Source organism: Zeus faber (genome assembly GCF_960531495.2).
Source record: "Zeus faber genome assembly, chromosome: 17".
NCBI lineage: Eukaryota > Metazoa > Chordata > Actinopteri > Zeiformes > Zeidae > Zeus > Zeus faber.
The window spans coordinates 27,985,195-28,012,984 of NC_137204.1; the positions used below are offsets into that span (position 1 = coordinate 27,985,195).

The following is a 27,790-nucleotide window of genomic DNA, read 5'->3' on the forward strand; positions in this document are numbered from 1 at the left end:
ACGCCTTTTTTGTTTCGTTCTGTCTTTTTTTTTATTTTTTAGTACTTTGCGTCATTTTGCTCATTTTCTATCTACGACGAATTGTTATTTTCTATCAGTTTCTTGAGTCAAATTTGAAAAAGAAAACAGAGAAAAGTGTCAAAGTAATGAAACGCTTCTACGTCTCCAAGCAGTCCACAAAACGTTGCGGTTCGGGAAATGACTTTCTCAATTTGCTCCGTTCAGGGCAGGGGCCGTCTGCTGCCCCAATGAGAAACCTGCTCGTTTGCTTCGAACAAACCCCCCCGACTCAGCTTCTCCTTCTGAGGCAGGTCATCGAGGAAACATGTTTGCTCCTTTTGCCGCCGAATAATGTGATACCCACAGTTCCAGGCGGCTCCGCTTAGTGTGGAAAGAAACAAGACGAAAACAAACAAAAAATAATAATCTTTTTTCTTTTTTTTTTGCAGTGAGTCACAAACACATTGACTCACACGGTGTAAGTACACACATACACACTAAGGCAGTGGTACTCAACCTTTCCCTGCGCAGGAGCCACATTAACCAAAAATATTTTCGCAAGAGCCGGATTTCTGAAACATCCCTTTTCTCCATCAAACCGTCACGCATTTCAACATAAGGATGCCACGGCGGACGCAAACCCCAAGTGGTGTGGAAAAAGGGGATGTCCGGTCGGTAATAATAATAATATATAAAATAATAATAATAATAAAATGTAATAATTAAATAATAACAATAATAATAATAATAATAATAATAATAATACAAATAAAATTAAATAATTAAATAATAATAATAATAATATATAAAATAATAATAATAATACAATTAAATAATTAAATAATAACAACAATAATAATAAAATTAAATAATTAAATAATAATAATAATAATAATAATAATAATAAAAAGGCAAGTGGAAACCAGGCGATAAACCATGGTTTCGCGGACATAGTCTCGGACAGAATGTATTTGTGCTGTGGGCAGGGTGTGGTTTGACAGCCACACCTGTCCTGGGTCTAGGTCACTGGGGACCCAGGATCAGAGGGGCTGCACGCCTGCTGCTCATTGGTTGGTCTAACGAGCAGCAGGTGAAACCCCCGTCCCCGCACTCATTCAGGAGAGGACCCCTCGTCTCCACACGTTGTCCGTCTGCTCCCGGCTTGTTCCATCTAACCCGCTCTCTACAATCCACTTGTATTTTCTCGAGCCCATCGTCCGCGTCTCTGTGCCGGGGGGCCCTGAAAGCGTCCCTTGGGTGGCGTGTGGGAGGTGTAACTGCCACAGAATTTAAATGCTCTTTTGGAATTTGTTTGTTTCTGCTTATTTCTATTTGGGGCTGCAGCTAGTCATAAAAGATCCGCAGGTTGAGTATCACTGGATTAAAGTATGAAAACAGTGAGAAAGCAGCAGCGGTGGAAAAAGTACTCACTGCAAAAGCTTTTACTTAGGTACAAATGTATGCACAAATAACCTCAACTCGAAATTTAGACCTAAGTGTCTCAGATGTAAGCTGGGAAAATCTGAGAAATACAGTTGGTAGGAATTGAAAGAATTGATCGCACTCGTGCAGCGCCTGTCCGAACCCGCCTGATCAGAACACGCCTGATCAGAACACGCCTGATCAGAACACGCCTGTTCAGAACACGCCTGTTCAGAACAGGCCGGCTTTCTCTCACGGGAAGCCCCGCCCCCCCGCCGGCTCGCTGTTCGCTTGATTACTCAACGTTTCTGAATATTATTGCACAAATTGCACCAAATTGGACCCTGCACGTCCCCGGGTCCCCAGCGACACGCCCGCCAAGTGCAAAGTAGATCGGCTGAACGGTTGTCGAGATAATCGAAGGACAGACCGAAAGACAGACAATACAGATTCCCTCCTTCGTAGTTCGATACTTAAGTATCTTGAAACTTGATAAAAATGCAGGCAGGAAACAGACCTGCTGTCGTCGGACTTGCTCCGTTCGCTGGCCGAGCTGGCTGGGCTGCTCTCGCACATGGGCCCCACGTGGCTGATGCTGCAGCAAGTACATCAATAAAAACATAGGATGAGATCGTTACGCAACAATGTGGAATCCACCATTCTGATTGGTCAACGGCAGCCAGGGGCGGTCAGTTATTTCCGAGTAATAAAACGCTGATGTGTTGATAACGACCGTCGTCGCCAGCGCCAGCTCCTCCTGGTGTCACTCCGCCTGCGTTCTAATGCCAACAGTGGCAAGTGGCGCCGTCTAGTGACGCTGCATAGAAACTGCACGTGAGGAGTTGAAGTGGGAGCCGTGGAGTCGTCCAATTGTACGTTAATAACAGGAAACAGCTTTGTCGGAGGTGGGAGGGGTGGGGGTGAATAGTTTGCGACGTTGTTGTGACTATTCTCAGTGGAAGCTCTTGAGCTGGACATACTAGTTATGAAATCCTTTCAAATCAATATTCCGTCCCATTGCATTCTTTTATTGAGGAAGTAGCCGCAAAAGAATCGAGTTAACGTGCAGCCAGACAGTCATAATCAACATAATAATAACGATAATAATAACAATAATAAGAAGAAGAAGAAGAACAATAATAATAATAATAATGATAATAAAAAACAATAAGAACAATAAGAAGAACATTAAGAAGAACAACAATAATAACAACAATAACAACAATAAAAATAATAACAATAACAATAACGATAATAATAATAACAACAACAATATTATTAATAATAATAATAATAATAATAATAATAATAATAATAATAATAATAACCCCTTTGAGAGCGATACAAGACCCTGATCACCCAGTTGGGGGTTATTTTGTCGATCATGACATTCTGGCTGCACGTTACTCCATACCCACGCTGCCTTTTTTGGAAGGACAGGACTTTCAGGTCCTAACAGGTCATACGTACAAAGACAGCAACAGCAACACGGCTTCCTGTCTCCTTGGGAGCCTGACGTAGCCCGGAGCGGCCCGGATAACTCATGAATATTTGACGTTTCTCGGCTAAAAGCGAAGGGTCTCTGTTACAAACGCTGTGAGTGACGGGGTCCTTGGAATTCAACAACCCCACCCCCTTTTTTTTTCTTTTTTTTTTTTACCATTTTTTGGCAACGCGACGCCGCGCGAGAGCGAGCGTGGATCTTCAGACGACCTGAAGGAAGGAGCGTTTTTTTTAAACGTTTTTTTATCCTTCTCGGGCTGCGGAGCGATCGGGTTCACACTGGAGCGTCTCCAAGGAGAACAAAGCCCCTTTCTTCCAGTTCCTGGTCCAAATGAAAGCCCAGCACGCACCGTGTCGTGTTCGCTGGCTCAAAATAACAACGACTAATCACATGAAGGAGTGTCGGAGCAAACACAGCATTCTGTTCATTACGACTCATTCATTTATGCATGCTGCCTTTGATTGCCTTATCCCTACTTGGGCCCAGGACGGTCGCAAGGCCTATCAATACTAAAATATCAATACAAAACTGAGACCAGATCCATGAAAGATGCATTTTTCGGGGGAGGAGGGAAGAACAGGTTTTCCAATATTAGAAAACTCTACTATACCGCCTTGAGAGTGGTAATCCATAATATTATTTTGTGTGAATAAATCCCATGTTTCATATTTATCTAATAATTATTTAGAAATATTATTAAGAAACAACCACTCAATCGAATGACCGTATGCATGTAAGTAGGTAAGTAAAGATATATTTTATTTTTTAAAACTTAGAAAGCGCTTTTCAGGTACAGGTAGCATGGAAGAAGCATAATTGAAAAAAGATGAACACCAGACAGAGTGGGCATATAAAATAAAATAAAATAAAATAAAATAAAATAAAATAAAATAAAATGAAAATAAAATTGGATTAAATTAATTAAAATGAAATACAATTCAAATGGGATCCTCTTTACTGCTTCCATTGCTGGTGGCAGGGCCTGCCTTTCCAACATGCAACATGGCAAAGGCCACACCTTAGACCAAACCCAAAGGTAAACCGAGTTGTTTGAAAAAAAAACAAAAAAATTATAAATTGCAGTTTCGAATGGAAATCTGGGATTTGTAGTGCAATCCACCCAACACGGACAATTTTATGGATTACCACTTTAAATAATCTCAAGTTTGGCTTTTAAATAAACCCCTTTAACAACAACAAAAGCACACGTTGCATTTACTCCGGACGAGCTTTGGGTTTCATTTTTTGCTGGAGAGATGAGCTCCTTCAGTATCAAATGTCGGTATTGAACGCTGCAGAGGACTCTGATACTCGACACCATCAATGAATTTGGCTCCACGCCATAAAAGCATTCAAATTCAATACCCGTGGCCCTCACTCCGCCTCCATTCTCCAGATGGAGACAGTGAGTTTTTCTTTCTGTTTTGTGTGTGTCGGCCAGAGAGCGAGAGAGACAGAGACAGAGAGAGAGAGAGAGAGAGAGAGAGAGAGAGAGAGAGAGAGAGAGAGAGAGAGAGTTGAATAAGAGATGAGGAAATATAAATGCAGGAGTTGTGCTGAGGATGCTTGGGGATCGGAGGGGGTGCTTGAGGGTGCTTGGAGGTGCTGGAGTGGAGTACACGGGGAAGGGGAAGGTCCTCATGCAGTGCCGAGTTCCACTCACCCCCAATTCATAGGAGAGCACAGTCCCATGAGTCTGTGGGGTAATGCAGCATGTTGGAGAGGTGAGAGTGGAAGGGTAGGACAGGATGGGATAGCATGTTTAATGGTACAGGAGCTCATATGGAATATGGATCAAAACTTCACACACACGCACAGAAAAATAAAGGACTGGACCGGAACCACGGAAATGATTCTTCTTTGGAGTGACACCAAAGAGGAGAGCCATTTTGGGTCCCACAAACAACCGCCACTGAGAGCAATTCAGCCATTCACCGTGAGGAAGTGAAGTACAGCATTGTACCTTTAGGGGGTACAGGAGGTTTGGAATGCCAGCAGTACTCTGTAAAGACCACATTTTGACCAATTTCGTACCAGTGGAAAACCATGCCAAAGGTCTAATGAGCATATGAAATAAAACAAGTAAAATAAACAAATAAAATAAACAAATAAAAAAAAATAAGTACCCATGATGCCTTGGCTACAATGGGGGTACCCTACCGGGCACCGTGGGATAAGTCCATTGTACCATTAGGGGTCCAAAAGCTCTGGTGTGCCAAAAAGTACCCTGTAAGAGCCAACTTCGCACCATTTTTGTACCGCTGACGTAGAAAATCGACCCCAGAAGTACAAAACTACAAACGAGTACACGATTGGACCAACGAGTATACGATTGGACCGAAGGGCCCGGCCCCAATGAGAGTACTGCTGGTGGGACAGGCCATTGTACCCTGTACAATGCTGTACTCAAACAACTATATATGTATGGATGGAATTTTATGAACAATACAGTAAGATCTGATGTGAGGTCTTTTACTTTGAAAATACGTTGATTTCCAGTCTGGTTACCATGGAAACATGTGTGGACCACTTTCAATGCACTAATTGCGCAAAAAAGCTTTGGATTTCTTCACTGAGTCAACTTTAGTCGACATCAGACGCCAAACTTTAACGACTTAGTTGTTCCTCAGTCGGGCAAATTGGGTTTTGCTCGTGATTCAAAGCGGGAGCGTGACCAGAACCGTTGAGGTTCTGAGATCTCTGTGATCTGCGAAAACAAAAAGACGAATGGGAGCAAAGTCAACCTCTTTCACGTCACGCACGAGCAACATGGCCGCCGGGCAGCGGGGCGTGTCTTCACACGCCGTCTGAACTGGAAGACTTTGGAGAAGAAGGGGAGCCTTCCCGTGCCGGATCACTACGATCCAGCTCCTACTGAGGTGGGCGGAGCCTAATACTAGTTTCTGTTTGTCCGTCCATCCATCCATCCATCCATCCATCCATCCATCCATCCATCCATCCATCCATCCATCCATCCATCCATCCATCCATCCATCCATCCATCCATCCATCCATCCATCCATCCATGCATCCATCCATGCATCCATCCATGCATCCATCCATCCATCCATCCATCCATTCATCCATCCACCCATCCACCGAGCGGTACAGAACCGTCTTGCTGACCTCACGTTGCAGGACTGCGGCTCCTTGCTGAGCTTGCGGAACCAGGACGGCTGCGCCTGGCGGCTCTCGGCTCCGGTGACGACGCCGTCCTTGTCCAGATCCAGAGCCAGGAAGACGGAGCGAGCGCTGTCCCGCTCCTTGGCCGACAGCAGACGCACCAGAGAGTTCTGGGGGGGCGGGGGAGATGGAGAAGAGGGATCCCATTTCCATCGCCCAGATCGGTCTACGTCAAACGCAACCTCGTCGAGGGTTAAACTGGGAGACGGACATTTGGGAACAGGCCGATTATGCACATTACATTGCTCCGTGGAATACTACTATACTACACGACCGACCTGTCCCCTCTGTACTGCACATGTGCAGTCCGTCAATTCTCGTCAATGGCGATCTTTATCTGCAAGGGTGACGCAGCCTGCGTCGCCAACTTATCGCAAAATACTGACCACCCAACAAAGTTAAGTTTGCGTAACATTTCTGGGGCGCCCGCCAGCCCGCAGCCCGCAGCCCGCAGCCCGCAGCCTGCAGCGCGTCTCACCCTCTCCCTCACCCCCATTTCCTGCCTCTCTGTACCAAAAAAAATAATTTGCATTGCTTCGGCGAAATGTCACTCCCATCAAACATCTACCAACCTCCGACACATCCGCTCATCCACCATCTTGTAGACCGAGCTGTGCAAAAAAAAAAAAATGCATGGATCTGGCATAATGTTATTCCCATCGAACATATAATTAGTCTGCATACGAATGCAAAAGTAGTGCGACCAGTTATTATACTTCCTGTTAACTGGTGCAGATAGATATGCGCTATTTCTTCCCCTTATCTTGGTGAGAATCCCTTTCTCAACTGCACCGTCACGTCGCCGCCGTCATCTCATCTGGTCCTGAATGAAATGACAGCCCTGTCGCTTTGGGCGCACCCACCTGCCCGCCCGCCCTCCCGCCGTCTGACGGCCTCCGTACCTCGGAGCGCAGCTTCCTCAGCACCGCCAGCGACTCGAAGTAGAGGAAGTCGGACCACTCGATCTGGCCCTTCTTCTCCGGGTCCAGGGCGGAGAACTGCGCCAGCACCTCCTCCTCCTGCTCGTCCGTCAGGTCCTTGTCGAAGCGCTGCTTGGAGGCGAAGTGGCGGTACTGCAGCAGCTCGTCCGACACCAGGCAGGTTTCTGCCAAGACACCCAGCAAATTATTCTCCGCCCGCGTCCCGTTGCCGGCGTGAACGCGCAACGTGCGAGGGCGGCAAAGACGACGGAACGAGGTAAGTGGACGAGTCAGCGGAGGAGTTGGAGCCTGGAATGAGACCCCCCCCCCCCCGCCACCCTGTGGGGGGGCGTCGTCCGGCACTCCAATGAATCATTTATTTAATGTTCGAAACGTCAGATTTTTTTAACGGCGCGGATATTAAAAAACACCCAGGATATTAAAACACATACGCTTCTTGAAGCAGGTGCAGCGCCTGCTGCTCCAGAACGCACTCACTGTCGCAGTGATCATGACATCAGTAAAAGTTCAGAGCAGTGTTTTTCAACCACGGGCCGCGAGTTCTCTTTAAATAAATCAATTATGGAAAGTAGCTCTTGTGTTGCAAGATCAAAGCTGCAATTCTGCACAAATTCATGTAATTGATCATTTCCAGCAGGACAGCAGCTCCGTGTTCATCACAACAAGCTTCACTCTGGAAGTGACGGCTGTTGGCGGTGATGAAAGGTTCCGCTCTGTTTTCAGATCAGGTTCCTGACGAGTCGCTCGGTGAAAAGAGTCGTTACGTTCGGTTCGGTCGGTGTGACGCGCGGCGAGCGAGGGAGGACTTCCTGAGCCACGAGCCAGAGTCGGAAGGGTCGGCTCGACTCACTGGAATCATTCAATTCTGTTAAAATCATTTTTTTTGGTGGAATGCAAAGAGTAAATCAGTGAAATTCAGTATGAATTATATATTGTCTTCAATGATAACCTTTCATTTGTGAGTCGAAAATTAACTCTTCGCTACTCTTCGAGTCGTTCGCTTTGAATGAATTGTTTGAGAGACGTGCGTCACAAAGTATTAGTCGGCCATAATAATAATAATAATAATAATAATAATAGTAATAGAAATAGTAATAGTAATAGTTATAGTAATAATAATAATAATAATAATAACAATAATAACAATAATAATAATAATAATAAGCACAGTTGTACATCTTGATGATCTTTTTACTGGTTAACAGGAACATGATAAAAAGTGTGTGACGTGGTGGAAAACGGGTGGAAAAGCACAGTTCCACAATATTCTTCACCTCCATTAAAGTCTTTAAAAGCATGAACCGCCACCACAACGGAAACACAGTTCTTCCTCTGCCTCCTTTTACTCCTCGTCCTCGTCCTCCTCCTCTCCTTCTCCACCTTCATCTGTGCGTTTCTATTCCCGAGCCCCGTGACTCACCTGGGATGATCTTGCACTGCTTGAAGGTTTCCATCAGGCTATACATCTCCTCCTCCGTCAGCAGCAGGTTCACATTATCCTGAAACCAGAGGAGAGGGGGAGAAGGTGGAGAAGGGGCAGAAGGGGGGAGGGGTCACACTGAATAAGGGAAGACGGAGGGAGCTTCTTCTGCAATCAGATGGACGGCTTCAGAGGTGATGACAGGGCTCTACGATGTCACTTCCACACTCTCTTCCTCATTTCAGTATTTTAGGATCCAAGGGTATGGTCGCTGTTTTACCACCCAACCCCGACGTAGACGGGATGAAGAATATGGCGAGCTGTTTGAACATTTAATCCATAGGACAAACTAGTAACAATGGGAATAGATACGAGTAACATGGGAATATATATTAGTAACAATGGGAAGATACGAGTAATAATGGGAATGTATACTAGTAGCAATGGGAATAGATACTACTCACAATGGGAATATATATTAGTAACGATGGGAATAGTTACTAGTAAATATGGGAATATATATTAGTAACAATGGGAAGATACGAGTAATAATGGGAATTTATACTAGTAGCAATGGGAATAGATACTACTCACAATGGGAATATATATTAGTAACGATGGGAATAGTTACTAGTAAATATGGGAATATATATTATTATTATTGATATGATAATGTTTGTCCTTGAAATCCACTTTGTGCCGCTTACGTTCAAGCCTCTGTGCTCCGCCATCAAGCGCTCGTCTTAAACCATGGTGTAAGTCATTATGAGGCATCCACGTGGACACATGGATCCAGGGGTCATTTAGCATCACCCTTCTGGTCATTACTGCCACGCCCCCCCAAGATCCCAATCTCCCCTTGGTAATTAGCAGCCTGACAGGCGTGCGATAATTAAAGTAGATACGGCGCCGGTGGTGCGTTTCTCTGACGGCTCCGCTTCGTGGGGGGAAACACGCGAGGGAGATTGTTTTCAATAAAATTGGCAAAATAATATCCCGGCCACGTTTACTTGATTCCACTGTTCAGTCGCCTGAGCAGCTCATGAAACAACACCGGCTCAACCCTCGGAATTGGAATCGGCAAATCAGAATAGGGAAACATAAGATAAGTAGCGAGTGTAAATAAGGAGGAAGGGAGACGATAAATATCAGATTTTTAGGATAAAGGTGCTGATGCCTGAAGAAAAGGGCTTTGAAACCACCTGCGGAAATATATTATCAAACATCAATGAACGCCGCATCCAACTGGAATCATGATCCAAATAAGTGGATTTAACCACCCGAGGCTGGAAACATCCCATATGCAATCATTGAGCTCCAGACATGCGCAAACTGCAAACAAATCCAGTCTGCTGCCAACACCCGCCATCCAACCCCACCTCCGCCCACCACCTCCGTCAGTTTCAAAGGTTTGGAGATCAGAGTCATTTCACTTTGTTTCATTTGAATGTTCCCCTGCACCAAACACCAGCAGAACGCCCCCAAAGGCACAAAGCTCTGAAACCTGCACATGGACGTTCTCACTGTAGGACTTCCTGAAGGACGAAGAGAACATCCCAAGGGGTTGGGTCTTCCGCTCGCCCCCTCCCCTCTCTCTCCCCTCTCTCTCTCGTCTCTCTCTCTCTTGGCGATAGTGGCGCCGCCCCTAGCGGTCGCCTGCGCCGGCGCTCCGGTTACTTTCTTAATCTTTAGTATTTTTTTCCTTTTTTTATCACAATGTTCGCCAGAAAAACATCAACAATTAACTCATACGGCCGCGATGCACTCATGGATATAAAAATTTCCCTAAACGAACAACTTTGGGACTTTTTATCCGTGGGAGCAGAGTGGCCGGCGGAAATCCTACGCGGGAACACTCGCAACAACAACTACAACAACAAAAATGGAGTCGCTGTTCCACGAGCCGGCCCACGGAGGAAGCACCGAGGTAAACGAGGCGGCATTCGGGTCAGAATGAGGACGCAACCTTACCCTCCACCTCTGCCAAGCATCCTTCTTGCTAACGTCCAGTCCCTGGAGAACAAGATGGATGAACTTCGAGCGAGGATTCAATTCCAGCGTGACACGAGGAACTGTTGCGTCCTCTGCCTGACGGAAACATGGCTGACCCCACTGGTGCCGGATGAAGCCATACGTCCAGCCGAGGCCTTCTCCGTGTTCCGCGGCGACAGAACGGGAGAGTCGGGGAAATCCAAAAGTGGAGGCGTCTGCCTAATGGTAAACAACCGCTGGTGTAACGCCAACAACACCAAATTCCTCTCCCACTCCTGCTCGCCGAACCTGGAACAGCTGACCATACTATGCCGTCCATTTTATCTCCCCCGGGAATTCAGCACGGTCATCATTACAGCCGTTTATATCCCACCGCAAGCGGACACCGACGCAGCTCTGTCGGTTCTGTACGATGTGTTGTGCGGATTTCAGAACAGACATCCCGACGCGGCTGTGGTGGTGACTGGGGACTTTAACAGGGCCAACCTTAAAAAAGTTCTGCCGAATTTCCACCAACACATCACGTGTGCCACCAGGGGAGACAGAACTCTGGACCATTGTTACACTCCTTACAAGAACGGATACAAGCCCGTGTCGCTTCCTGCTTTCGGGAAATCAGATCACGCCGCGATCTCGCTGCTTCCTGTTTACAGGCCTCTGATCGCGCGGGATCTGGTGATGACGAGGGAAGTGAAGCGGTGGACGGACCAATCAGAGGCTGCGCTTCAGGACGCTCTGACTGACGTAGACTGGGACATGTTCCAAGCGAGTTCAAGTGACGTCAGCGAGTTTACGGAGGCTGTAGTAAGTTTTGTGGCTACGCTCGCGGATGAAATCGTTCCCACGGTGAAAGTTCGGATATTTCCAAACCAGAAACCATGGGTTGATAAATCCATCCGCTGCGCTCTGAATGCGCGCACGGCCGCTTACAACGACGGACTTGTATCTGGTAACATGGACAATTACAAAGCGGCGTCGTACAATCTGCGGAGGGCGGTGAGGGACGCTAAACGGACGTACAGAGACACCGTGGAGCTGCAGATGGAGCGGGGGGACACCAGACGCTTGTGGCAGGGGCTGCGAACAATAACTAACTACAAGAGCAGCTCCTCCCCAGCCACGAGTGCGGACGCCTCCCTGGCCAACCAACTGAACTCCTTTTATGCGCGGTTCGAGTCTGGCAGCAACACCGCTAGCTCGCCGGCTAATTGGAGCTACACCGCTGGGGACGAGCGCGCACTCTCAGTGTCCGTGCACGAGGTCAGGAGGGCTTTGATGCGGGTGAACACCAGGAAAGCTGCGGGCCCAGACGGCATATCTGGACGAGTACTGAAGACCTGTGCTAACCAGCTAGCTCCGGTGTTCACCACAATATTCAACATCTCCCTGGCTGAATCAGTGGTCCCATCCTGTTTCAAGAGGTCCACCGTCGTTCCTGTCCCGAAGATCGCCTCTCCTGCCTGCCTGAATGACTACCGTCCGGTGGCCCTCACCTCGGTGGTCATGAAGTGTTTCGAGAGGCTGATTAAGGATTACATCTGCGCCTCCCTCCCCCGCACCTTGGACCCGTTGCAGTTCGCGTACCGGCAGAACAGATCCACGGATGACGCTGTCTCCCAGGTACTGCACACCACGCTCACGCACCTGGATGGCCAGAAGGGGGCCTATGTGAGAATGCTGTTCATCGATTACAGTTCAGCTTTCAACACCATAGTTCCCACCAGACTGGCTGTCAAGTTGTTGGAGCTAGGATTGAATGCTCCGCTGTGCACCTGGATCCTGGACTTCCTCACAGGCCGCCCCCAGGTGGTCAAGGTGGGGAAGTACATGTCAAGCTCCCTCACCCTGAACACAGGATCCCCCCAGGGCTGCGTCCTCAGGCCCCTACTGTACTCCCTGTACACACATGACTGTGTGGCCAGGTCCAGCTCCAACACCATCATCAAGTTTGCTGACGACACCGTGGTCGTGGGCCTGATCACCGACTGCGATGAGAAGGCCTACCGCGAGGAGGTGGCTGACCTGTCACTCTGGTGCCAGGACAACAGCCTACACCTGAACGTCAGCAAAACCAAGGAGCTGATTGTGGACTTTAGGCGTGGATCACAATCGAGGACGCACGCGCCCTTGTGGATTAATGGGACTTCTGTCGATAGGGTGAGCAGCTTCAGATATCTGGGAGTCCACATCACAGAGGACTTAACATGGACTGTTCACACAGACACTCTGGTGAGAAAGGCGAGGCAGCGTCTCTACCACCTCAGGCAGCTGAGGAAATTCCGGGTCTCGGTGAGGATCCTCAAGTCCTTCTACTCTGGAGCAGTGGAGAGCATCCTGACAGGCAACATCACTGCCTGGTTTGGGAACTGTACTGCCCAGGACAGGCGGGCCCTGCAGAGGGTGGTGCGTTCAACTGAACGTACCACTGGAACTACCCTCCCCCCCTTGCAGGAGTTATACACCAGGAGGTGTAGTAGCAGAGCCCGTAGGATCATGAAGGATCCTCATCACCCCAACAACGGACTGTTTCAGCTGCTGCGGTCAGGCAAGCGCCTCCGCAGTCACGCAGCGAGAACAGAGAGACTGAGACGGAGTTTCTTCCCTCAAGCCATCAGAACTGTCAACGCTGACCTCACCAGGGGTCCTAACTGAGCCATACACTAGGCTCCACTACCTACTGTACTGTATGTAGCATACTGTACCGCATACTGTATCACTGTTCAGGGTTGTTCGTGATGCCGTATTGCTGCGCCGTACTGTTGTATACTGTGCTGTATTATCCCAAACACCACCTCACACTATTCACATTCACATGCCACTTTAATTCACATGCCACTTTAAATGCACATATCTGTATATACATAGGCATATTCCTTCAACCTATTCCATTTTATTTCAATTTATTTTTTATTGTATTTTATTCTATATATTTTTTATCTTACTCTTACAGTTAGTCGGTCTATTAGAAAGGAATTTTCTACTTTTTATTTTATTTTATTTTTGTACTTTTTCCTAGGACTTCTTGTGTGCTATCACCGGGTGCGTTGCATTACATTTCACAGCATATATGTATGGAAGTATGTATATGTATGTGACAAATAAAAATCTTGAATCTTGAATCTCTCTCTCTCTCTCTCTCTCTCTCTCTGTCTCTTCCTCCCTTCACCCACTCAGTACAAGCTAAGATAGGAAACAGTGACGGAACAGATGAAACCACCTTCACAGGCCACCGCCGGAAACGCTCACCGCGAGGGTCCGGACTCCCAGTTCAGGACCCTTCTTTGGGGCCGTGGCAGCGCCGCGTCATGTCGCGTGCATCTGGAGATTCGGCGTCAAGCGTATTTGTGGCAGACGAGGGTTCGCGGTTAAGCCGCGGTCTGGGGGTGTGACGGCGCCGGCTTCTTCCTGCCGCCTTGTCAGCCTCATTAGCGCTGATTGGTCGGACCTGGCTGGAACAGTTTTCTTATCGGTTGTTTTGTCCTGTAGTCACGTGGCACATGCATCCTGACTCTTGACTAGTCCGACATAGCTTTGTGTTCACGTTTGCCCATTTTGTTTATTAGTGTCTTGTCGACACCTCACCGCCCAAAAGTAAATTTTCTCTCCCACGTAAATATTCACTGCGTGCCGCGTGGCAAAATAAACCGGGCAATCTACAATAATAGCCGGTCATTATCACAAAGGAACCAGGAAACACTGACCAGGACCCTGAAGCGAAGCAGCGGGGTCTTGTATCACTGAAGTGGGCGGTTATTTTGCGATAATGAGCCGCCTTGGGTGCACATTACCGGCTACTTGCTGAATTATATGAACTTGTAAAACAGGCAGCAAAGTAGGTCGAGCAGGAGGGAGTGGCTGCTTAAACAGGTCGGCCAAACAAGGGCGTGGAAGTGTGTGGCGCCGTCAAGTTGTCTAACAGAACCAGCTCCGCAAGCTTTGCATAATTTATGCCTTACATAACGCTGTTATTCCACTGAACCTGCTTGTTTTATTCATTAAATGATTTGCTGAAAATAACTATAATCTACAGTAGAAAACCCGTTGTCTCAGTGACAGGACACGTCCTTCAATTTAACAAAAAAAAAATGCAGATTTCCTCATTGGTGGAACTGGCCCTGGTCCTGTTTCAACCCACATGAATCATTGTGTTCGCCCACTGGCAGCGAACGTGGAAGATACAGCCAGGATTTCTGGGATGGGGATGAGAGACCCTCATCTGGAATTGTACCAGTTTATCAAAAAAAAATGGTGGATGTACAGTGCGTGACGCCGCTTCCATCAGCTAATTAACTTTTAGACAATGAGTTCATTCATTCACAGTTGTATCTCTTATTATTGTAATATTACAGTAATTACTGTGATTATTTTCATGTCTTTGTGACTCACATCTCAATTTCAAACAGAACAACATGCAGCAGCCATGTCACCCCAAATATATCTACAGTTCATGTTTAAATGCTTTACAGTAGCTTAGTACATGCCCGTTCAAAATTTAAGACTTTCTAAGACTTTTTAATGGCACAGTTTAACTAAATTGTGGTGGGTAGGCCTCAGTTTGGTGTCGGGGGTAAGCGGTGTGGGGATGGTGTGGTTTGAGCCGCCACACACGTCCTGGGTCCAGGATCAGAGTGGCTGCACACCTGTTGCTCATTGGTTGGTCTAACGAGCAACAGCTAAAGCCCCCATCCCCACACACACTCAGGAGAGGAGCCCCTGTCGTGACACATGTCCATCTGCTCCTGGCTTGTTCCAACCAGCCCACTCTCGACAATAAACTGTGTCTGAAAGCCCGTCGTCAGTGTCTCTGTGCCTGGGTCCCTGAAAAAACCACTTGGATGGCGTGTGGATAGCGAAACTGCCACCGAAATGTACGGATAACTTTGCAAGGAAAAAAGAAGCACCAAATGTGGAAATACAAGCATAATAGAAATTCAGGAGGATGAGTGGAGTCCAGGTATCTTCTGCCAACGAAGTCCTTTGTCTCGTCAGCGCCTCTTCATAAACATTGCCGAGAAAGCGGCGCTTCTTCTTTGCCTCTTCAGCTCGAGCTCACAAAGCCTCTCCTCTGGCGTGCCGCTGAAGGTCACCCGCTGAAGGTCACCCGCAGCGTCGGTTGCCAGGCGTGCGCCTCGCGCGTGGCCCGACCCGGCTGCACGCGCGTGGCCGCCCCCGCTTGGCTCGGCCATGTTCCTCTCGCCGCAACGGAAGGTGAAACCGCCGCTCACAGGCACACGCTTGGGGAAGACGGCTTTGTGACTCGGTCGCAGAGCCCTGAAGCCCCGCCCACCGCCCCCACCCAGTCTGTCTGTCTGTCTATATATCCATCCATCTATCCATCTGTCTATCCATCTATCTATCTATCTGTCTATCTCTCTGTCTATCTATCTGTCTGTCTGTCTGTCTGTCTGTCTGTCTGTCTATCTGTCTGTCTATCTGTCTATCTGTCTATCTGTCTATCTATCTATCTATCTATTTATCTATCTATCTATCTATCTATTTATCTATCCATCTGGCTGTCTGTCTATCTGTCTATCCATCTATCTATCTGTCCGTCCCTCCGTCCGTCTAGCTAGCTATCTATCTTGGTTAAATCTATCTATCTATCTCCTGTATCTATCTATTTATTTATCTATCCATCTGTCCGTCCATCCGTCTGTCCGTTCGTCCGTCCGTCCATTCATCCGTCCATCTGTTTATCTATCTATCTAGCTATCTAGCTTGGTTAAATCTATCTATCTATTTCCTGTATCTATCTATCTGTCTGTCCGTCCGTCCATCCATCCGTCTTTCTGTCTGTCTGTCTGCCTGCCTGCCTGCCTGCCTGCCTGCCTGCCTGCCTGTCTGTCTGTCTATCTATCTATAGGCAGATTGTCCCCCATGACTTGCACTGAACTCCCGCTCGGGGACCAGAGCGTCCAGTTTGGTGAGGAGGCTCAAAGCAGCCTGCGTGTGCTACATGAGGGGGGCGAGTATAAAACAGGGTTAAACTATTATTAACTAGTACTCCGCTCTTCCGTGTCACTAAATTAGTAACGGCTGCACAGCTTTGCAGATGACAGTAATAAGGTCCCCGCTGCCTGGAGAGCTGGAAACGCCTCCATGTGCACAGTGGTCGTGCGTTTTCTTGGCGGGGGAACTGAGCAGATGCACTGCAGACTCCGTTCTGCTGTTGCTATGAGACGTGCGACGGCAACGTTCAGTGGAAAGATTCTTAACTCATAGCATCTCCTCAGCGCTCACTGTTTTTGGAATTAAAACGTCTCGCCCCGCTGCCCCGGCTGATTGGGGAAAAGAAGCCATCTTTGTCGGAAGCCGCCGCTCAACCAGTTTTTGTCGGCGTCAGAGATACTGAATTAGAGATCATGTGCCGCCTTTAAAGTGGTAATCCATAAGATTATTATGTAAAAAAATATATATATCCCATTTCTCATGTTCATTCCGTATTTATTTAGCTGGCACTTTTTCAGGAAACAGCCGTCTAATGTATTTGCGTCATGCGTTGTGCTTCTCGATGTGCTTTTTCCACATTGTTGGTGGCGGCGTCCGCCTTTCCCGGCAAGAACGCAAAGATTGGGCAATATTGATTAAATTACACCTACAGATGACTAATAAAGGCTATTTGTATTCACAAGAAAACACGTAAAAGTGGTAATCTTTGAGAAAAATTTGTTTATAAAATCCCATAAATAATGAGACTTTTGGAGACAACGTTGTGGGAAAAATCTCCTGCCTTCTCCTAAGAGGCATTCTCTCTTTTACTTTTTTGGGAATCGAACCCTGTCCCCTTCACTCTTTATATTTACAGAGTTAATTCGGGGAAAAGACCAGGCCCTGGTAGATGCAGAGCAGAGCCCCGGCGCCAGGCCTATATAATATAATATAATATAAGATAATATGACTGGCGCTTTGGCATTTGAAGGGTTAAGCCCTATGTGCCAGTGTTTGCCCAGAGGCCTCGGCTGCACGTCAGATTAGAGGGAAGCAGCTTTGACGTCGGCAGAGGCTTCCACAGCAGAATGTGCAGAGCGGTGTTTCCAAGCAACACTTGTGACAATTAAATAATCCCACCCGCTAAATCCACTGTCGTGTTAACCAGTAAAAACATTAGAAACATGGAGAACTGTGCTTATTATTATTGTTATTATTATTATTCATCGTATTATTACGATAATTATTATTGGGGGTCCAACGCCGCATCCAACACAGGGTTAGATAGGGCGTTGTGTGCCTCTTTACTTTGCGAGATTCGTTGAAGTCGTGACATAAGAGCTGTGCGAGTCCGTGATGCATTTCAGGTTCTGGGAACGCATCGGAAAATTCGGACCCGGAAAACTATAAATCATCCACAGAAAGACGTCAACCCTTTTCGGGATTCGAGGAAGTCGTCATACACGAACCGTAGAAGTCCACCATGCATTTCATGGAATCGTAACCCATCAGAAAACTTGGACACGGAAAACTATAAATAATCCACAGAAAGACGTCACCAGGTCCCTGCGTCACTTTGTCATCATTGCCCGACGCGGCATCAAACGGTCACCTGTCTGTCACTGAGAGAGCGGCTCAATTTCCACAGACAACACGGTGAGTTATATAAGTTCTGGTTTACAGGCAAAGACAAGCATCACGGTGATGGCGGTTATATCAGTGACAAACCGTGATTTACAGCCAATCAGAATCAGAATCAGAATCAGAATCAGATATACTTTAATAATCCCAGGGGGAAATTACTTAATAAGCAGCAACAAGCAGACGGCAGCTTTTTGAAAGTTGTGCTGCGTTTCACAGAACTGAGAAAACTGTAACACTTACCTAAAACGACTAAACTGGACCCTGTGCATTGCTGCCTGCAGCTGTATCTATTATAATTATAATAATAATAATAATAATAATAATAATAATAATTATTATTATTATTATTATTATTATTGTCTACTACAGCAATAGCTAGAGATGCAAGACTCTGAAAGGATCGTTAAAGGCGAACAACACCTCTTAAATGAGTCAGACTGAATGTTTGACTCACAAACTATTAATAATCCCTGAGGACTAAACAGAAGTCAGAGGTGAAATGGCGTAATTTGTACTGAATGTGACCGATTTACACTTTGCATATGTCCCAAAAAATATTCTTCACATAAATAAATGATTCTTGTGCAAATTCCATTCACAACTCAAAGCCGAACCGGCTCTTCCGACGGTTCAGGAAGTCGTCCCCCGCTCACGGTGCGTCACACCGACTGAGCCAAAGCAACCGAGAATCAGACGAATGGAACGACTCTTTTTACCGAGTGACTCGTTAAGAACCGAATCTCAAAAGGGAATCGAACTTTACATCACTATGAATAGTTCTCGCTGTCTGAACACAGAGGTGCTGTGCTGCCGGAACTGAACAATTACATGAATTAGTGCAGCCTGGCAGTTTGGATCTTGCAACGCGAGAGCTGGTTTCCATTATTTCTGTATTTTAAGAGGTACAGTCGTGCTGTGGAGAAGTGACTAGCACATGTGTTTACTAATCTGCTCGTCCTCTCTCTCTCTCTCTCTCTCTCGTCAGCTCGTCTTGCTTTGACCCAAATTGCCCCCCACTGAGGCCAACAAGGAGAAGGGACCTTTCAGATTCTCTCCACGAAAAAAGAAAAGAAGAAAAGAAAGCCCATCGCCTCCAGACTCACAGGGTTTTGACCGGAGAGAGAGAGAGTGAGTGAGTGAGAGGGGGAGAGAGAGAGAGAGAGAGGGAGAGAGAGAGTGAGTGAGAGAGAGGGAGAGAGAGAGGGGGGGGGGGAGAGAGAGAGGGAGTGAGTGAGTGAGAGAGAAGGGGGGGGGCGAGAGGGAGAGAGAGAGTGAGTGAGAGAGAGGGGGGGGGGGGAGTGAGTGAGAGAGAGGGGGGGGGGAGTGAATGAGAGAGGGGGGGAGGAGGAGAGAGAGAGAGACCCCACTCCAGGCTGAAGAGCTCATGAGTGACTCTTGTGCTGTTCACGGCTGAATTATCCCAGGTTGTGTCGTGGCTCCCACACGGCCAACAGCTCTGACATCGGGCCCCCCCTCCCCCAAAAATATATATCACCCCCTGAGGTGCTGCCGCTGGTTGAACTGTGTGAAACACAAGAGGAAAAAAGTTGATTATGTTTGTAAAAATCCGACTTTGAAGGCTCATTCAGCCCTTGGAACGTGTTATCAGGTGAGTTTGCACAAGGGAAGCTTTCAGATTTGGCTTCATCAGCAGCTCCAGTGTCTTGCACGGCTGACTGTAGAGGTGTGTGTGTGTGTGTGTGTGTGTGTGTGTGTGTGTGTGTAGGAACAGACTTTTCTGCTGCTGCGATAAAAGCGCTTTACGCGACCAATTTGAACGACGCGGCACGGTCGCGTCCACCAGGGGGCAGATCAGGCAGGAATCCTCCCTGAATGACACCGAGTATCTTCCCTGAGGACTTCTGGATCAGCAACACGTAAACAATGATAAACACTGCGACTGGGTTGGGATCCATCCATCCATCCATCCATCCATCCATCCATCCATCCATCCATCCATCCATCTATCTATCTACTCATCCACCCATCCATCCACCCATCCCTCTCTTACACAGTAGTAGCAGCTCCAGCCGGGCAGGGTGTGGGCGGTGTCCCTCATCTCCTGCAGGGCCTCCGCCCTCAGGTAGCCCAGCTCCCTCAGGCAGCCGTCGTGGAACACCCGGGTGCACACCCTGCACGGGTACAGGTCGTCGGCCGTCCACACCTCACACACGTCGCACATCTCATCGTTGGACGGCTGCGGAGAGAGAGAGAGACAACTTCATTCTCATCAAGGAGATTAAACTGTTTAGCAAAAAAAAAGGGAAAGTTGGAAATAACGGAAATTACATGGAAAACATAATTACTTACTAAAAAAGCAGACAGACAGACAGACAGACAGACGGACAGATAGACAGATAGACAGATAGGCAGATGGATGTTCCGGTTTGGACAATCCTGATCTGACATCTACTTCCGGTTTAGTCTGATTGACAGGAATCCTGTTTGTTGTGTTGTACAACAGCACGACAGCAGCAGCTTCTGGATGATACATTACATTACATTACATGAAATTACATTACATTGCATTGATCAGACGCTTTTATCCAAAGCGACTTACAATTATTCAAACACCGACAGACGCAGCCATCAAGAGCACTTAGGGGTTAAGTGTCTTGCTCAAGGAAATTCTTGGGCCGTGACAGGCAACAACTGTGTCGTGGGCATAAAAAGATCAAATAACAAGGCAAATATAAGGAGGAAATACTTTTTTTTTTTTCATAAAATAAGAGTCAAACACAAAACAAGTAAGAGTCGATGTTAAAAATACGGGCAAGAGGTCGTAGTGTATGTACGTAAAATGAAAATAAGAAAAATAATCCTAAAACGGAAACTAGAAATTGGAGCATTGTAGCAGTTCCAACAGAAATAGCTCAGTCTACTGCACAAGATATGGAGATAAATATAAAGTGAAGCAGTGGCGCTGGATGTGTACATGTAGTTGTGGTGATGTACATTTAATTGACAGAGGTGACTACAGATGTTGCAGGTTGAGAAGCCTGATGGCCTGAGGGTAGAAAGTGTACCGGTACCGTTCACCAGACGGCAGCAGCGTGAACAGTCTGTAGCCTGGGTGGCTGTCGTCCTTTATGGTTTTCCGTGCTTTCCTGAGTTGTCGTGTGCGGTAGATGCCTTGCACGGAGGGGAGGCGGCGGCCGATGATGCGCCCCGCTGTCTTCACCGCCCTCTGGAGCTCCTGGCGATCGGCAGTGGAGCAGCTGCCATACTAGGCGGTGATGCGGCCGGAAAGAATGCCCTCACTGGTGCATCGGTAGAAGCTGGTGAGAGTCCTGACGGACATGCCAAACTTCTTGAGTCTCCTCAGGAAGAACTGGCGCTTTTGGGCAGTTATTATTGCCGCATCCGGTTGCCTGGACCAGGAGAGGTCATTGCTGATGGACACACCGAGGAACTTGAAGAGGGAGACTCTCTCCACTTCAGCTCCGTCGATGTGGATGGGGGCGTGTCCCCCTCGCTGTCGTTTCCTGTAGCCCACGATCATCTCTTTAATCTTGCAGACGTTGAGAGAGAGGTTGTTATCCTGGCACCATGTTGCCAAGACGCTGAGCTCCTCTCTGTAGAAGGACTCATCGTTGTTGGAGATGAGACCTAGGATGGTGGTGTCGTCTGCAAACTTCAGCTCTGCGGGGCTCCGGTGCTCAGGGTCAGTGCAGAGGAGGAGAGATTTCCCATTCCGCCAGCTGGGGTGTGCCCGTCAGGAAGTCCAGGATCCAGTTACAGAGGGAGGTGTTAAGACCCAGGATCCTGAGCTTGGGAACAAGCTTAGCCGGCACAATTGTGTTGAATGCTGAGCTGTAATCTACAAACAGCATCCCCACGTATGTGTTGCTCCTGTCCAGGTGGGAGAGGGCGGTGTGCACTGCCAGGGCGATGGCGTCGTCCGTAGATCTGTTCGGGCGATATGCAAATTGAAGGGGGTCCAGGGTGTCAGGAAGGGAGGAGCAGATGTGGGTTCTGACCAGCCGCTCGAAGCACTTCATGATGGTAGAGGTCAGTGCTACGTGGCGATAGTGATTCAGGCAGGTAATGGGTTGTTTCTTTGATACCGGGACAATGGTTGTCTGTTTGAAGCAGGTGGGGACTGTAGACTGGATCAGGGAGAGGTTGAATATGGAGTTGAATACCTCCGCCAGCTGGTCGGCGCATGCTCTGAGGACATGGCCTGGAATGCTATCAGGCCCTGGAGACTTCCGAGGGATTACTCTATTAAGAGCTCTCCTCACGTCAGCCGTAGACAGGAACAGAGTGCAGTCATCCTGGTCCTCCGCTAGCCTTGCAGCCGGGATGGTGTTGCTCGCCTCAAACCGTGCGTAGAAGGTGTTGAGCTCATCAGGAAGAGAGGCTGGGCATCACTCCTGTTTCTCCCTTTATAGTCTGTGATAGTGTGCAGTCCACACCACATGCGTCTGGGCTCGGAACTGTGGTAGTCCGACTCCAGCTTGTCCCTGTAGGCTCTTTTGGCATCTCTGATGGCTTTCCGAAGGTCATAACTGGACTTCCTCAAGGCCTCCAGGTCCCCAGAGCTATAGGCGGAGGACAGTGCTCTGAGCTTAGCACAGAGTACCATTAACCCAGGGCTTCTCGTTGGGGAAAGTCCTGATCTTGACTCTCGAGATGTAGGCTGAGACAGAGTCTGTGTATGCATTGATGTCCACATCAGCTGCAACACAGAACACCCTGCGAGGGTTTCGAAACAGACCTGGAGAGTGGCACTGGATTCCTCACGCCAGCGTTGGACTGTTCGACAAACTGGTTTTCCTCACTTTAATCGTTGTCTGTAGGTTGGTAGGAGAAGAATGGAGGTGTGATCCGCCTCACCAAAGGCCGGGCGGGGGAGGGGTTGGTAGCTGTCCTGTAGTTGTGAATAACAATGGTCGAAAATCTGATCACCCCTGGTAGGAAAGTTGATATGCTGGTGATATTTAGGCAAAACCTTCCTCATATTAGCCCTATTCTAGTCGCCACAAACAATAGAAGCTGCCTCAGGGTGAGCGTTCTCCAGTCCACTGATTACTCCGTAAAGGTCCTCTTATGCGCTCCATTTATCCGCCTGCAGGGGTATGTAGACTGCCGTGATTATAGCGGAGCTGAATTCCCGCGGGAGGTAGAAGGGACGGACTTTTATCGTCAAGAGCTCCAGGTCTGGAGAGCAGTATTTTGAAAGTACTGATATATCCGAACCCCAGAGAGAGTTAACCATTATGCAGACCCCGCCGTCTCTGCGTTTACCTGACTCCGTGGTTCTGTTGTGCTGGTAGATGGAAAATCCAGCCGGAGTAAGGGCAGAGTCTGGCACCGTAGCGTCCTGCCAGGTTTCTGGGAACGCCATGCACACAGCAGTTTGCGACGTCCCGCTGGAAGTTAATCCGTGTGTGTAGTTCGTCCATTTTATTGTCCAGGGATTGAACATTTTCCAGTAAAATGCTCGGTAGCAGCGGGTTGCAGTATCTCGCCTGAGATCTGCATAGAATTCCGGCACGTTTGCCTTTTCTCTTTCTCCTCCGCCGGCGTATGGGTAAACACAGCGGCGGCAGGACAAAGGGATCGCAGCACGTACTCCGGTAAGTTGCGAAAAAGTCTGTATTAAGTGTCGAACGGACGTCCAGGAGTGCTTGTCGCTCATATTGTAAGAGCGACAGTGCACTGCCTGCAAAAATAAGAACAATACAAATAATAATAAACACAAAACCATGAGTTGAATGCGGAGCCATTGCCGGTGCGCCCATACTACGGCGCACCTGTTATGTCAGTCAGTCCATCAGTCAATCAGTCAGTCAGTCAGTCAGTCAGTCAATCAGTCAGTCCATCAGTCAGTCAGTCCATCAGTGAAATTGTCAATATGTGTGTGCGTGTGTGTGTGTTTTGTAAAAGCCCGAAGACCTGTATTATCTGCTGAGACGGCTGCTCTGAAATTTACTGAAGTTTACTTAAGTCATATAATAGCTGTTGGGATCATGATAAGATGTGTGTGGACATCTGGAGGCCCCAGGAACCTCTGGTCCCAGAGACCTCCAGTTCCAGGGACCTCCAGTCCCAGAGACCATCATTCCCAGAGGCCTCCATTCCCATGGGCCCCAGTCCCGAAGACCTCCAGTCCGGGAGACCTCCAGTCCCAGAGACCATCATTCCCAGAGGCCTCCATTCCCAGGGGCCTCAAGTCCAAGAGGCCTCCGGTCCCGGAGACCGCCGGCCCCGGAGACCTCCAGTCCCGGGGACCTCCAGTCCCGGTGGCCTCTAGTCCCAGGGACCTCTCAAGTCCAAAGGGGGCTTCCAGTACGAAGGGGGCCACCAGTCCCAGGGGCCTCCAGTCCCAGGGACCTCTCGTCCCGTCCCCAAAATCACTGGTAAACTGGTGCTGCTGTCAGTGTCCGGTTCATTCCCACAAGGCTGGGCTCTGTATCGATAACCGCTTCCAATGTGAAACCGGCATCAGATTTCCCCACGCGCTGGAATCCATGAGCCACCATTACTCACGCTTTCTAGAATCAATGTTGTGCCGTCGATGGCAACTAAAGAGGTCATTTGCTTTTAGGTTGCGTCCACTTGCTGAGAATAAGGGAAAATTCCTGAAAACGTAACGCTTGCCAAAAAAAACAAAACACAATTTCACTTTTATTTGACCAAGTTGTTCTTTTTGAGATTCAGAATCTCTTTGACAAGAGAGACCTCAACACACAACTTAGACCCCACCGAGTTGGAACCTTGGTCACCGATGCAATACTGATTTTAAGGGGCACAAAATTCCGATGACGGATATTATCTGTCGATATATTTATCTGTATTTTTTGTGTATAACAATAAAATGATATGTGCGATGACAAAGCACATATTTTAATAAATAACTTCAATTAAAATCAGTTTGAACCGTTTAAATAATTAACTCAAATTATCATAATCATAAAAAGCCATAAAGAGTCCTTGACGCACATCAGACAAATCTAAATCGACAACAGCATTTCATGAGAAATATATAGATTTCATATTTCCATTTTCATAAGTCCCTCGTCTAAAGGTGTTACCGTTGTGTCTTTTTTAAAAAACCATTCCAGGACAGACGCCCCAGTCTCCGTATCCTACCCACACTGACCTTTAACTTAAAATGTAACGTTTAATCAACGTTACATTTCAATGAAATGTCCACAGACGGATACGGACTTCACTCCAGATTTATTCAAGCAATGGAAAGTCATGAGAGCATTTGGGATTTCACCGACTCGTTGCCACTTGTGGCTTCGAAACGCGTTCGCGCGCGGCAGAAGCCCTTATCGGCATGTCGTCAGTGAAAGCTCAACCCATACGGATATTTCCTCGGAAAACCCAGAAGCGGACAATGAATGGGTGGGGCCCTCCGCGTCCACGACAGCTCGGGCCCTCGGCGGCGTCTCGGCTTCGGGGGGGGGGGGGGGGGCGGTCGGCTGCGTCAGTGCCGTGAGGTCGTGAGGTCGTGAGGCTGGAGGTGCCGCTGGGCGCGGAAACAGTTAAAAGGTAGTCCTGTTCCCGGCTACAGAGGAGGGATCGATGAGGGAACCGTGGGAGAAGCTGGATCCATAAGAAGAGGAGGGAGGAACACGGGGGTGCGCCGCGGGACACTAGCGACGGCCGGCTTTACACCGAATCCGACAAACGGCAAAGGACAAACGGCAAGCTGGGAGCGTCATCCATTTCTGTGCAGAGTCGGATTGAACATGCGATAGGTCCCCCGCTTATTTACTTACTGATGGGCGGGGCGGAAGACACTTGGTATTTATTGGAACTGGGATTAAAAGTAAGTAAATAAAATTAAAAGTTCTGTATATGGAAAAACTATATTATGACCAAGACCGCAGGGTGGTACCGCCTCCCTCGCCAGCAAATCCTGTTTTTTTATCATTGAACTGTTTGTGTTTTAGTTGTTGTTTTTTATTTGCCCTTTGTAAACACTGTGTAAAGGGGTTTTTCGGGTGCTCCCGCGCAGACACGGGCACTCGGGGGTTTTCACGACTACGTATTTTTTACTCGTTGCCAAGTTTTTCATAATAGTCGTCGGCGAGTCGTCTTTTACCTTTCATGTAAGGAAGACGTAGAAAGAGGAACTCTAGGTAACGAGGGAAATTGTATTTTGTAAATGAAAGGTGCAGTGTGTGGAATTTAAGGAGCTGACCTGGCGGAAATGAAATATCATGTTCATAAGGATGTTTTCATCGCTGTAAAATCCCATGAAAATGAGAATCGCTGTGTTGGCGTTTCCTTGGAACGAGACGTTTTTTATCTACTTAGGGAGCAGGTACGATTCATGGAGGCCGCCATGTTGCACCACCCTGTTTCTTCTACGGCAGTCCAGAGAGGACAAACCAAACACTGGCTCTAGAGAGGGCCATGTTGCACCGCCATGTTTCTACAGTAGCCCAGAATGGACAATACATATTTAGATGAATTATTTTACAAATACAATAATTATTGTAAATCTGTCGATATTGACAAAAATAATGTTGTCCACGACAGGTTGACTGCTGCCAACTAGTGGTTGTAGTAGTCGTCTAGTTGACTAGTTGATGGAGCCCCTAACATGCACTACACTGCGCTGGCCACTAGGGGTGTGAATCCAGCTCAACAATAGCCAGCCCTGGTCGTACCTCCTTCAGTGATGCCTCACGGACGGCAAACAAACTTGTGACACCAACTGAATCAAACGGACAAATAGTCGGAAAATCAAGCCGCTCGTAAGGAGCCTAATCCCCAAAAAAGAACCAAACCTTTCATCACCAACCTGATCTCTCTGGCCCAGCTCCACCTCCACCTGCTGGTCGTCGTCGGCGTCCCTCTTGGGCCGAACAAAGGCGGGGGGCGTGAGCTGGTGGCTCTTGTCCAGATCCTCCGGCTCCACCCCTTTCCCGTCCCGTAGCCTGGACCACGCCTCCTGGTTGACCTTGCACTCGTCCCTCCCCGGCGCGCAGGCATTCTGGGAAGAAGTGGAGGGGCCGGCGCCGGCCTTGTCCGCCTCCTCTGGCTCCGCCTCCTCCTTCTTGTCGGGGTCGGCCGAGGCCTCGCCGCCGGGAGCCTCGCCTTCCTCCTCCTCCGCCCCTTCCCTCTGGTTGGCGACGGCGGAGCGGTCCTTCACCCCCTGCTGAAAGGCGGAGACCACGGCGGTGCACCTCTGCACCTTCTCCACCTGCTGCTTCTTGGACATGAGCACCCCCATGGCTAAGACGGAGGGGAGAGAGAGAGACAGAAATATGAGGGTTGGAGCAGGGCCCCCCAGTTCCGTGTTCCCCAACCTGCGCGGCGACACCGCTGTCCCGTTCACAAAAAAGTGTCGCAAAGCATCACAAATCTATTCAACTGCGCTAAGTTAATGAGGGAGGGTTCGCAAGCGATTTGTTATCAGTGAACAAATCCTCAAAATGACTCAGGAGTCTGGGGTCTCTCCGGCAAAAGGGCGTATCTCCGGCCCACAAACCAAAAAGGTGCGGTCGTTCGGCATCATTCATTTGGGCTGTGACTGATTTACAACTTCACATTCCACCAAAATAAGTACTTTTGACAGAAATAAGACTCTCTATTCTCACACGAATTTCATCCACAACTCAAGAGCCAAACCGACCCTTCCGACTCTGGCTCACGGCTCAGGAAGTCCTGCCCCCGCTGACGGCGCGTCACGCCGACCGATCCAAACGGAGCGGCTCTTTTCACCGAGTGACTCGTCAACGACCAAATCCCGAAAACAGAGCAGAACCTTTCATCGCCGCCAACAGCCGT

General features: G+C 48.2%; 1 protein-coding gene across 1 annotated transcript in view; it reads right to left on the reverse strand.

Moving 5' to 3' along the window:
• The window catches only part of phf24 (PHD finger protein 24), a gene marked incomplete at both ends in the record, with an annotated part of 29,309 nt that extends 2,076 nt beyond the window's left edge, over positions 1 to 27,233 (reverse strand). The window contains 7 exons of the mRNA XM_080017925.1: positions 1,940 to 2,017; positions 4,590 to 4,622; positions 6,053 to 6,219; positions 7,012 to 7,214; positions 8,471 to 8,549; positions 20,046 to 20,231; positions 26,802 to 27,233. Of these exons, the coding sequence (XP_079874051.1) occupies positions 1,940 to 2,017; positions 4,590 to 4,622; positions 6,053 to 6,219; positions 7,012 to 7,214; positions 8,471 to 8,549; positions 20,046 to 20,231; positions 26,802 to 27,233 (1,178 nt within the window). The remainder of the gene's footprint in view (positions 1 to 1,939; positions 2,018 to 4,589; positions 4,623 to 6,052; positions 6,220 to 7,011; positions 7,215 to 8,470; positions 8,550 to 20,045; positions 20,232 to 26,801) is intronic.
• Between the last annotated feature and the right edge of the window lie 557 nt (positions 27,234 to 27,790).